Here is a 13,618-nt window from a genome sequence, read left to right as displayed (position 1 = left end):
AAAGCCTCAAACCTTGGGGAGCTGAGATTACTGTAAACAATACAAAGAATCGAATTAGAACAATCACTGAAAACAACAGAATGCCTAAAATGTGTATTAAGAAAGCAAATGAAAAGAAATTTGAATTCTTGTCAATTTTAACCAGACATAAGTAAATATTTTAGGGCAGTGTTTCTTTAAAAAAATGTAATATAAGACTAAAACATGCTTTTAGACAGATTAAAACATCTAAAAATTTGATTTGTTCTCAAAAACTGTCAAGGGGGTTCTTGTAGGCTTGGAAAACCTGAATATACTCAAGAAAATATATTATAAATATAATTCTAGTTTCTAGATTTCTTTCATTTTCATTTATATAATTTTTTTTATTAAGTAGAAACTGTTGAGAAATTGTCATTTGTGGGTTAAAACAATTAAAAAAATAATACAAGTCATAGTAATTCTGAAATTATCATGAAAAATTAAAAAAATATTATTTAATTTGTTCTTTTTGTCATAATTATTTAAGAATCAAGTTTCCCGCAGTCAGAAAACCTTGATATATTTGGACTGAAAATGTATTTTTTAAAGGAACATTTGAAAACAAGATTTCTAGACCAAGAAATTATTGTAAATGACTGAAATCTTAAAAACACAAGGAAATTTCTATAATGAATACACATTTTTCTAGTTATGCCAAGCTCTAAAATATTTTGAATAGAAATTGCTGTGAAATTGCCATCTATGAGTTATTTTATTCTATAACCTTATCCCATATCTTAAATGAATATAAATTCAGTTTTGAGCTCTTAAGAGCAATCAGTTATTGAATCTTCTAAAATTACAGAATTTCATTGTTATTTTTAATGTAATTTTTGTATTTGTAATAATTATTATTTCTTATAATTATTTAATTTGTTTTCGTTGTCATTTTTATTTAAAAATCTGAGTTTTCGCAGTCAGAAAGCCTCAACATATTTAGACAAAAAAAAAAAAAAAAAAAAAAAAAATTTAAATCAAGACTTCCAGACCTGGAAAAATCATGTAAATTATCAAAATATTAAAAGCACATAGAAATCTCTATAACGAATACACATTTTTCTAGGTATGTCTAGCTCTAAAATATTTCATTGAGTAGAAATTGCTGTGAAAATGCCATCTATGAGTTATTCTTATCCTATAAATTCATTATTGAACTCTTAAAAACATTCAGTTATTGAATCTTCTAAAATTACAGATTTTAATTATTTTTTATTATTAATAATTATTATTAGGCCTACTTATAATTATTTCATTTGCCCTCTTTGTCGTTTTTATTAAAGAATCAGTGTTCTTGCAGTCAGTTTTAGAGACTGGAAAAATCATGGAAATGATTGAAATCTCAAAATCACATGGAAATTTCTATACTAAACACATTTTTTTAGTTATGCTAAGCTCTAAAATATTTTAGAAAGTTGAAATTGCTTTGAAATTTCATCGATTATTCTAAAATTACAGTATTTAATTATTATTTTAATAATATTTAATTAATTTAATTAATATAATTTTAAAATCATGAATTATTATTAATACTTAAAATTATTTAATTTGTTTTCTTTGTTCTTTTTTGTTTAAGAACCATGGTTCTTACAGTCAGAAAACCTTAATATCTGGACTTAAAATACATTTTTAAAGGAATATTTAAAAACAAGATTTCTAGACCTGGAAAAATCATGGAAATTATGATTTCTTTTTATAATGAATACATCTTTTTTAATTATGCCAAGCTCTCAAATATTTTATTAAGAAATTGTCATTTAAGAGTTATTCTTATCCCTTACCTTATCCCATATCTCAGATAAATTCATTATTGAACTCTGAAGAACATTCAGCTCACATTTCTACTAAAATTACAGAATTTAAAATATTTTTATATATAATTTTTGTATTTCTAATAATTATTGTTACTAATTATTAATTATTAATTTATTTATTTTCTTTGTCATTTTTATTTAAGAATCATGGTTCTTGCAGTCAGAAAACCTCAATATATATATTCATAAATTTTATGTATGTATGTATGTATATATATATATATATATATATATATATATATATATATATATATATATATATATATATATATATATATATATATATATATACATAAAATTTAATTAATATAATTTTAATATCATTAATGATTATTATTACTTATAATTATTTTATTTTTTTGGTCATTTTTTTTGTCTTTTTTTTTGTTGTTGTTTTTGTCATGGTTCTTACAGTCAGAAAACTTGGACTTAAAATGTATTTTTTAAAGGAATATTTGAAAGCAAGATTTCTAGACCTGGAAAAATCATGGAAATTATTACAAAAAATGTACGAATACATATATTTTAATCATGCCAAGCTCTCAAATACTTTATTAAGAAATTGCCATCTGAGAGTTATTCTTATCCCATAACCTTATCCCATTAGTTTGTCATTTTTAATTAAATTTATTTGAATATAATGACAGTCCTAGTTTCTGTAAATAAAAGTGTTTGAAAACAATCAAGATTTCTGATTACACCAGAAGTACCAGAAATATCTTTTTCTTGGAGCAACGTAACACCCAGCAACAGCAATTCCTCAGTGAAGCTCCTGAATTATCTCCACAAGGCATTGGAGAGCTCTGCAGTGTTCATTTGATAAAAATAGACATGCAAATTTGGCACGTACGAAGCTGGAGGTGTCTACTTTTCTCCTGCGCACGAGGTTAGTGATGTTGTCCCCGTTGTAATGAATGGCCTCCATGCAGCCGACGTAGTTCTCTCTGCCCCCTGAGCTGGGCTTGGCAGACACTGGCATCCCTCCAAATGTAATCTGGAATTAGACACCGAGGTACAGTGAAAGTGATGGAAACATTTACCATCTATAATACAGAGAGCCCAACATTAATCTTATCTAATCTTATCTACGCCATCTATCTGTTTGAATAAATGCCACCCAGTGAATGCAATCATTTGTGTGCTAAAGACCCAAATCCCAGCAGCATGGGGGTCAAATTATGAAACAGAGCGGGGGAGTGCTGTAAATGAAACGTAAGAGAGAAGATGAGAGAGGACTGAGGCTTTATTACATAATATGCAAATGTGTAATTATGTTAATGTCTCTTCCGTGACCATAAACAGATAGATTAAAATTTTGCCATTGCATGTGTTCAGTTCAGAAAATGGTACTATTAGTAATATTTTGCATTAGATGTTATTTTCATATTTTCAGTTCAGGGTTATTATAGTTACCTAAGACCAGAACTTAAATAATATAATATAATATAATATAATATAATAAATATAATATAATATAATATAATATAATATAATATAATATAATATAATATAATATAATATAATATAATATAATATAATATAATATAATATAATATAATATAATATAATATAAAATAGAATAGAATAGAATAGTATAGCTAAAATAGATAAATAAAATCTATTAATAAAATTGAAATTGAAAAATAATTAATAATTAGTAAATAATATGTGTATACAAATAACTACTAAATGATCAATATACACAACAAAATGACTAAAACTTGAACTAAAATTAAAATGAAAACAGAAAATATATGAAATCAAATATTGATTCAATTGATTCATTTTTAGTTAATGTGTATTTTTCTTAAGTTAAACTAGATAAAAATGAGAAACGTTACTTTAATACATTTTATTTCTATTAGTAATATTTTGCATTAGATGTTTTTTTCATATTTTCCATTCAGGGTTTTTATAGTTACCTAAGACCAGAACTGAAATTAAAATCATAAAAAATGCTTTATATACTAAAATAAAATATAATATAATATAATATAATATAATATAATATAATATAATATAATATAATATAATATAATATAATATAATATAATATAATATAATAATAATAATAATATAATATAATAAAAAAAAAATATATATATATATAGATAGATAGATAGATATAGATAAATAAAATTTAAATAATAATTAATAAACAATATATGTGTATACAAATAACTACTAATATGACCAATATACACAACAAAATGACTAAAACTTGAACTAAAATTAAAATGAAAACAGAAAATATTATAATTTATTTAAAATATTAATAAAACTATAATATTATCTTAATGATATGAAAATAGCACTGATGTGGTTTTGTCATTTTTATGTTATAGAGTTTGTTTATGTCTATATATTTTTTTAACACAGATAAAATATTATTAATATAGTTGTCTGATTTCCCAGCTGTATTAAATAATTAATAATCTATAAATTCCTTGTGATTTCACATAATGCATATATTTATTTGAAATCTGTCATTTACTTCATAGTCCAGGTCCAGATGGTCAAACTCTCCGTTGGTGCGGAAGCTCTGCTTGTGCTGGTCGAGCGTGAAGTTGACGCTGCGTCTGTAGCGTTCGATCAGAACAAAGTGCCAGTGGTCGTCATCCAACAGACTGCCACTAGACACTGATGTGTGACCCTGAATGGAGCCGTACTGATTACTGCCTGAAATAGACACAAGAATCAAACGCCATCAGTGAAATGGGTCAGACGAGACGGGTCTAACCAGGATCCGTTCTACAACAGCTAAGGTGAAAAAATACTATATTTATAACAACACACATATTAGCAAGTCATCGTAACCCAAAACAGACATACACTGCTATTCGAAAGTCTGGAGTTGGTAAGATTTTGCAATGGTTTTGAAAAAAGTCTCCCTTGCTCCCCAAGGCTGCATTTATTTGATTAAAAATACAGAAAAAAGTTGAGAAATATTATTACAATTCAAAATAGCTGTTTTCTATGAAAGCCTGTTTCCGCCACTGAATTTAAAAAAAGGTAATTGCGACTTTTTATCTCATAATTCTGACATTTTTCTTGCAATTGCGAATTTATGTCTCACAATTCAGACTTTTTTCTCAGAATTGCGAGTTATAAAATCAAATTTTGAGGGGGAAAAAGTGTATATATAAATTGAGAAAAAAGAGAAAAAATAAAGAATGTATCTTGCAATTCTGACTTTTTTTTCTTGCAATTGTGAGTAATCAAGTCTAAATTTGAGGGGAAAAAAGACTGATATGTTCTAATAACTTGCAACTGTGTGTTATAAAGTAGGAAATTGCAAAATATAAACTCACAATTCTGAAAAATAAAATATAAAGTCACAATTGTTAGATAAAAAGTCTAGGGCTGTGACTTTATCTCACAGACTTTATGACTCACAATTGCGATTTTATATCACACAATCCTGACTTTATTTCTCTGATTTGCAAGTTTATATCTCACAATTCTGAGAATAAATGTAGACTCGCAATTGCAAGAAAAAGGTCAGAATTGTGAGATAAAAAGTTGCAATTACCTTTTTTTTTAACTCAGTGATGGAAACAGGCTTCCATAGTCTTCTATTTGAATATATGTTATATATATATGTACTTGCATCATTTTATCTCCCAATTCTGACTTTTTTCTCACAATTCCAAGATATAATTCTGAGATATAAACTTGCAATTGAATTTTATAAAGTCAGAATTCTGAGAAATAAACTTGCAATTCTAAAAAATCGAGAATTGTAGAACCGCAGAATTGCAAGTTATAAAGTCTAATTTTGAGGGGAAAAGAGACTAATGCATTCTCAGAATTGCGAGTTTATACCTTACAATTCTAACTTAAAAACTCGCCATTGTGTGTTATAAACTCGCAATTCTGACTTTTCCTCACAACTGCAAGTTTGTATCTCACAATTCTGACTTTTTTCTCTCAGAATTCTTAATGACTTGCGAGTTTATATCTCGCAATTCTGACTAAATAACTTGCCATTGTGTGTTATAAAGTCCGATTTTGAGGGGAAAAAAGACTTCTTAACTGACAACTGCATGTTATAAAGCCAGCATTCTGAGATATAAACAATTCAGACTTTTTCAGTCAAAAGGTTGACTGAACTACAAGATATAATATCGCAATTCTGACTTTTTTCTCAAAATTGTGTGACGTAAACTTACAATTGTGAGATAAAAGTCTTTTTCTTGCAATTACAAGAATTTTGAGGGTAAAAAAGACTGATATGTGACCCTGGACCACAAAACCAGTCATAAGGTTAAATTTTACAAAACTGAGATGTATATATAATATGAAAGCTCAGTAAATAAGCTTTCTATTTATGTATGGTTTGTTAGGATAGGACAATATTTGGCTGATATACATATATTTGACAATCTGGAATCTGAGGGTGCAAAAAAATCAAAATCCTGAGAAAATCACCTTTAAAGTTGTCCAAATTAGGTTCTTAACAATGCATATTACTAATCAAAAATTACATTTTGATACATTTACAGTAGGAATTTTACAAAAAATCTTCATGGAACATGATCTTTACTTAATTTCCTAATGATTTTTGGCATAAAAGAAAAATCAATAATTTTGACCCATGCAATGTATTTTTGGCTATTGCTACAAACATACCCCAGCGACTTAAGACTGGTTTTGTGGTCCAGTGTCACATATGTTCTTAATAATTCGCAATTGCGTTATAAAGTCAAAACTGTGAGATATAAACTAACAATTCTTAGATTAAAAGTCGCAATTCTGACTTTTTTACTTACAATTGTGAAATTGTTTCTCGCAATTCTGAAGATTTTTTTTCTTGCAATTGTGAGTTATAAAGTCCAATTTTTAGGGAAAAAAAGACTGATGTGTTTTTAATACCTCGCAATTGTCTGTTATAAAGTCAGAACTGCAAGATATAAACTCACAATTTTGAGAAAAAAGTCAAAAGTCAAAGAGTCAAAAAAAGTGACTTCATGTCAGAATTGTGAGTTTATATCACAATTCTGATTTTTTTTTTTTTTTTTAGAACTGCAACTTTATATCTCAGAAGTGTGAGATTATATCTTGCAATTCTGACTTTATTTCTCAGAATTGCAACTTTATTTCTTAGAATTGTGACTTTATCTCACATCTTTGACTTTATGACTCACAGTTGCAAGTTTATATCAAGCAACTCTGATTTCATTTCTCAAAATTGCGACTTTATATCTCACAATTCTGACTTTCTAACTCGCAACTGCAAATTTATTATCTCTCAAAAGTCAGAATTGTTGGATGTAGACTCGCAATTGTATGAAAAAAATGACAAAAAGTCACAATTACCTTTTTTAATTTTTAATTCAGTGGCAGAGGAGGGCTTCCATAGTTTTCTATTTGAATATATGTTAAAATGTAATTTATTCCTGGGATGCAAAGCTGAATTTTCAGCATCATTATGCCAGTCTTCGGTGTCACAAGATCCTTCAGAAATCATTCTAATATGCTGATCTGCTGCTCAAGTAACATTACTACTAATGTTGATAAAAGTAGTGCTGCTTAATATCTTTGTGGAAATGCCGATACATTTTTAGATACATTCAGAATAGTTTGATATTTGAAGAATAGTGTTTATTTGAAATGGGAATCTATGGTTATAAATGTCTTTACTGTCTCTTTCAATAAATGTAAAGCGTCCTTGCTGAATCCCAAAACTTTTGAACGGCAGTGCGTCGGTGCCACTCTTTGAGTAAAATACATTACCCAAGTTGATCTGCAGCAGTAGCTTGGCTCGCCGCAGCTCTAGAGTGATATAATCGCCCTGCTGTCCCTCTCCGTGCAGCAGAATGCCATCTCCCTTAGTGGTCTTAAACTTCAATGAAATCACATCCTTCAAGATCTTCATCTTTTTCTGTCTGAACCGATAGGAAATGACTCCCTGGCCGTCAAAGCTGATCACATCCGCCCCTGAACGCAAACAAACAAACATATGAAGTAGTCTTCCTCAGCGCTACACTTCTCTAATAAAGCCAAGTGCATGATGCAACAGTGGTGAAACTTCACATATTTTCTTTTAAAGGAGTCATATCATGAATTATTATGCAGAATTGTCCTTGATCCTTTCATTTTATATACATCTCAACTCTTCATTCATAGCCCAAGAAGACCAAATCCAGTATGCATTTGAGCCTGTTATTGAAAAATAATGCAACTATATTGATGCACAAAGAGTTTAGGTAATGTTCAATATCTCTGAAACCTACATCAAGGATCATTTTCACAACACTCACAGTATGCACAGCCAAAGAGCTCCACTCTCAGCCCAATTCTCCCCTCCTCACTCCAGTCCACCGGGATGAAACGGACGTATCGGGCCACCAAAGGGTGCTGGAGTTCATGGCGCACGGCCCGCTCTGAGTTCCAGTTACCTGAAAACGTCTGAGGCAGAAAGAAAGGAAGCACACTTCATAAAGGCAGCGAGGAACCCTCCTCCTGTGAGCGAGACACTCCATTACTGCTGGTTCTGCGTACACAGATCAATACGACAGGCTCTTGAAGCGTATTTCCAAGAGAACGGGCTTTGCATCTTAATTTATTGTCATAAGCACTCTTATTGAGAATTATGCAAGGAGGGAATTATGTGTGCAGGAATGCGTTGTGGGGAATGAATGTAATTGCATTTACAATCTTGAGAAAAGTATGCATGATGTTAGCTTTTGAAAATGTGAAGTAAAATCCATTTATGAGGCTGTTTATGAAATCTGTTATGCTACAGAGGAAATCATATGAAAGAAAGTCATAAATGAGATCTGCTTAATTTCTCAAATGCTTCTCCTAGAGAGAATATAGAATATATTATTACATAATATTCACATATAAATGTAAATGTGTTAATGTCTCTATCTTAAAGGGATAGTTTACTCCAAAATTGAATTGAATATGTTCAACTCAGAAATGCTGCCTTAAAACCATGGTTTTATTAGTATCACTGATGTACTATTAGTAATATTTTGAATATTATATTTTGAATATTTAAAATGTCATATTTGCCATTCAGAGTTATTGTAATTGAATATAATTATATTATTACCTAGAATCAGGACTGAAACTAAAATTAAAACCATAAAAAGATTGTTACTTGAAATAAAAATAAACATTAGTAAATAAATGGAAAAATTAATAAAAAAATATGTATTGAATAAAATGACAAAAATACCCAACCAAATTACTAAAACTTGAACTAAAATATAGATATTATATTTTCAGTTTTCACTTTCATTTTAGTTAAAGTTTTAGCAATTTTGTTATATGCTTCTGTCATTAATTATTATTTTTTATATTTTTATATTTTTATATTTCATTTTTTATTTGTAATAATTTATGTAAAAAACAGTTTATTAGTTAACATGATGTACTAAAATAAAATGAATAAATTGAATTTTTTTTAATAAAAACAATATATGTACAGTACATATAGAAAAACTACTAAAATTAAAATGAAAACAGAAAATATTAAAATAATAACTGATTCAAAATATTATTAAAAACTATAATATTACTATAATATTATCTCAATGGCACTACAATAACACTGACACTAATTTATGTCTATATAGATTTATATTATATTTTTAGTTTTTATTTTAGTTAAAGGTTTAGCAATTTTGTTATGTACCTCTGTCATTTTTTATTAATATTATTTATTTAGCTTTAATTTATTTTCATTTATTTTTTGTTTTAGTACTTTATATACTTAAACTTGTTTCAAGATTTAAAAAAATGTTTATTAGTTAACATGATGTGCTAAAATAAAATAAACAAATAAATTGAAATAATTAATAAAAATGATATGTGTATATTACATATAAAAACTACTAAAAACTAAAAAATACACAATAAAATGACAATATTTCGAGTAAAATTAAATATTATATTATAACTGATTAAAATATTAATTATGACTGTATAGATTTAGATTTTGAAGTAACATTTATTTTGATATTTTCAGTTTTCATTTTAATTTTAGTTAAAGATTTAGCAATTTTGTTATGTGCTTGTCATTTTTATTTAGCTGTAATTTATTTTTATTTTAGTTATAGTTTTAATAATTTATGTACTTAAAGGTAGTCTAGGTTTAAATTTTTTATTTTAATTTATTTAAAAAAAATCATCTAATATTTAGATATTATTTCAGCTTTTTCGTAAAGACGTGCACAGATTAATAAAGTTTTACTCTCCAAAATCTTGGAAAACTTTTACTTTAGCCAAACCTAAGTGGGTCAGTCTGCATGACACAGCAGCAGCTGTTACTCTCAGATTTGGTAACCCAAAAACAATATTTACTCCCTGAGCTATAAATCACAGTTGTCCCTGTAAACTCACCCATATGTTGCTGTCCTGCCGGTACGGCTTCCAGTTACTTCCTGTGTCACTGTAAAGGAGCCTGTAGTGTTTGGTCCAATCAGAGCTGCTGTATCTGCCCTGTGTTGCTATGGCAGTGATCTGTTTCCTGGCCCTGAGGTCCACCTGTAGCCACTGGTACCTGTCGGAGTCTAACGGCGACCATCCTCCATTGCCTTAGAAAGACAAAGCACAAGTCAAATCTGATGTGAGAAAACAGCACACGCTGCCAAGCTTCAATTACAATGCTTTAGTCCAAACCGCAGCTCCATAATGCTGCATTAGCACTATACTTCCTTAAAGGTAGCCAGAATGTGCATTAAAATTCATTATGATCTATAGAGATGTTTTTTCAACGTTTTGCAAGCTAAGCTAATCCTAATGCATCCTTTATACTTTATCTGCAGTTAATCGCACCTCACATTTCAGTCTAAATGTCAACCAATGAGTAGAGAGACATAGCGGACATGAAAGTACATCAAAATACTTCAATTTTTCTTTTATGCCAAAAATCATTAGGATATTAAGCAAAGATCATGTTCCATGATGATATTTTATAAAGTTCCTACTATAAATATATCAAAACTTAATTTTGGATTAGTAATATGCATTGCTCAGAACTTCATTTGGACAATTTTAAAGGCAATTTTCTCAGCGTTTTGATTTTTTTGCACCCTCAGATTCCAGATTTTCAATAGTTGTATCTCAGCCAAATATTGTCTTATCATAATAAACTTTCAGATGATGTTTAAATCTCAGTTTAAAAAATGAACCTTTAAACCAATCTTGTTGTGTGGTCCAGGGTCACATATATGACGTTTGCATGCACATTAATTAGATTTAATTAAAATTATAAATGGATACCACTGGCAACCACATAAGGTCATGTGACAACAACAAAGAACATACGATTTATTTACAGCATACACTACCATTTATGAGTTTGGAGACAGAAATTGAAAGAAATTGATATTCTTTTATACTTTTATTCAGTAATGACACATTTATTTGATATAAAGTGAGAGTGTAGACATTTATAATATCAAAAATGTTTCTATTTGAAAGAAATTATGTTCTCTTGATCTTTCTATTTATTAAAAAAATCTGAAAAAATGTAGCACAGTTTTCGGAAAAACATGAAGTGAATATGAGTTTTTAATGCTAATAATAAGAAGAAATGTTTCAGTAAATCAGCATATTAAATAATTTCTCTTCCGCTCACCAAGCCTGCATTTATTTGATTCAAAGTTCAGCAAAACAGTAACATTTTAAAATATTTTTACTATTTAAAAATAACTGTTTTCTATTTGAATATCTTTTAAAATTGAATTTGTTTATGTGATCAAAACAAAATTTACAGCATCATTACCCAGTCTTCAGTGTCACATGATCCTTCAGAAATCATTCTAATATGCAGATTTGCTGTTCAAGAAACATTAACATTAAAGTTGTGTACATTTTTTCTGGATTCTTTAAAGAATAGATAGATCCAAAGATCGGCTTTTATCTCAAATAAAAAGCTTTTGTAACATTATATATTATATCATTCAAAATCAGGAGTTACAACTTTTTTATTCATCAAAGAATCCTGAAAAAGACCTACTCAACTGTTTTCAAGATAATAAATTGAGCAAATCAGAAAATTAGAATGATTTCGGAAGGATCATGAGACTGGAATAATGATGCTAAAAATTCAGTTTTGAAATCACAGGAATAAATTACATTTTAAAATATATTAAAATAGAAAACAATTATTTAAATAATAAAAATATTTAAAATTTGTACTGTTTTTGCTGTACTTTGGATTAAATAAATGCAGCCTTGGTGCAACTTATGTACAAGTTATGTATACTTTGGGTGTGTTCACACTTGTCATGTTTGGTTTGATTAAAACGAACTTTGTCAGTATTTTACTTCCATAGATTGCTCTGTTAGTGTGATTCATTTTAGTAAGTGTGAACGCTGCCACACTGCAAAAAATGCTTTTCTCGCTTAGATTTTTTGTCTTGTTTCCAGCCAATATATCTAAAAATTCTTAAATAAAGAAGGATTTTCTAGACGAGTAAAAATTATTGTCTTGTTTTCAGAAAAAACAAATGAAGTGTGTTTTTGCTTGAAACATTCAAAATAAACTGCCAATGGGGTAAAAATCTTGTTTTCTGTTTGAAAGCAAGCAAAAATTCTAAGCAAAAACTCACTTAATTTTGACTTGTTTTTTCTGAAAACAAGACAATCGTTTTTATTCGTCTAGAAATCTACATCATTCAACCCGACCAATCAGGTTGAGAACGTATCACTGTGACTTTAGGTTCGCTGTCAAAAATGCCAGTGTGAACGCTAAGCAGACCAGGACCAAATGTATCATTTTCCTTTTTGGTCCGAACATAATGAACCAAACGAACCAAAGTACAAGTGTGAACACACCCTTAGTACACAGTATGTACTATGCAGTACACTAGCACTCCATTCTAAACACAGCCGCAGAGCTCATCCTCACCTACTCTCCTGTTGAGTTTTGCATAGCCAGCGCCAAAATCCGCTGCCAACACGGAGGAGCTGGTGAAGGCGCTGTAGGGAAGGGGTGAAGCCAATACCTCATCACACCTCTCTGGAAGAAAACAGAAAAACATATGTCTGAAATAGTTCGAAACAAACTGAATGTCAGAATTTAAGAACAACACAGTCATTCATACATTTGCTACTGATGCCTGTGATAAAACATTTCTTCAATATCCCTCGGTTTTTGTAAAATCGAATGGCAGTAGTGCATTGATGTCGACATTATGTTGTAAATCTCCTCTTTAGTACCATCTGACGCTGCATGCGGTTTCTTATTTGCTGTTCTGTTATATTACTCGTGTTTTTTTCCGCATTTACAACAGTCAGAATTAATCTACTTGCATTATACATGAAAACACCATCAGAAGCAACTCAGCATCTCTCAGCTTTGCAAATTCAAGGTTTGAGATTCAGAATGCTTTCAGAAGTGGAGCACGTTTCTCACTGAAAGGTCCTTGGTGTTTCTGGCTGCTGAGGGTGCGGTCAGTCTGCAGAGTTTAAATAGACTCCTCGTAACCCAATTTATCAGACCAGAGGAGGCTCGATTCAAGGCCAGAGTCTGAGCACTCCTCTCTCATCAATATGAGTGTTTATGTGCCTTAAGATTTAGTGTTAATGCAAATCATTTTAACAGAGCGTTAAAAAAAGAAATGCTAAAATGTAACAAATGCATTCATCTGTTTTAGCTACATGAATTTTTCATGCTCATGACCACACATTCATATTTATGACCATCAGTGGGGCAAAGTGATCACTGTGAATATACTATTATATATACTATTGATTACTGGATTTCATCTGTACCAGATTTACTACCAGAACAAGAATTTACAGATAATGCACTTACCCCCTTG

General features: G+C 29.3%; 1 protein-coding gene across 1 annotated transcript in view; it reads right to left on the bottom strand.

Moving 5' to 3' along the window:
- cntnap2b (contactin associated protein 2b) overlaps positions 1-13,618 on the bottom strand; it is a 58,440-nt gene that overhangs the window by 26,562 nt on the left and 18,260 nt on the right. Inside the window, exons 2-7 of the mRNA XM_073848396.1 lie at positions 12,703-12,813; positions 10,188-10,381; positions 8,096-8,243; positions 7,569-7,772; positions 4,327-4,511; positions 2,683-2,826 (exon numbers count right to left, since the gene is read on the bottom strand). Of these exons, the coding sequence (XP_073704497.1) occupies positions 2,683-2,826; positions 4,327-4,511; positions 7,569-7,772; positions 8,096-8,243; positions 10,188-10,381; positions 12,703-12,813 (986 nt within the window). The remainder of the gene's footprint in view (positions 1-2,682; positions 2,827-4,326; positions 4,512-7,568; positions 7,773-8,095; positions 8,244-10,187; positions 10,382-12,702; positions 12,814-13,618) is intronic.

The sequence above is a fragment of the Garra rufa genome, chromosome 10, assembly GCF_049309525.1.
Source record: "Garra rufa chromosome 10, GarRuf1.0, whole genome shotgun sequence".
NCBI lineage: Eukaryota > Metazoa > Chordata > Actinopteri > Cypriniformes > Cyprinidae > Garra > Garra rufa.
This window is presented reverse-complemented; position numbering and strand designations above follow the sequence as displayed.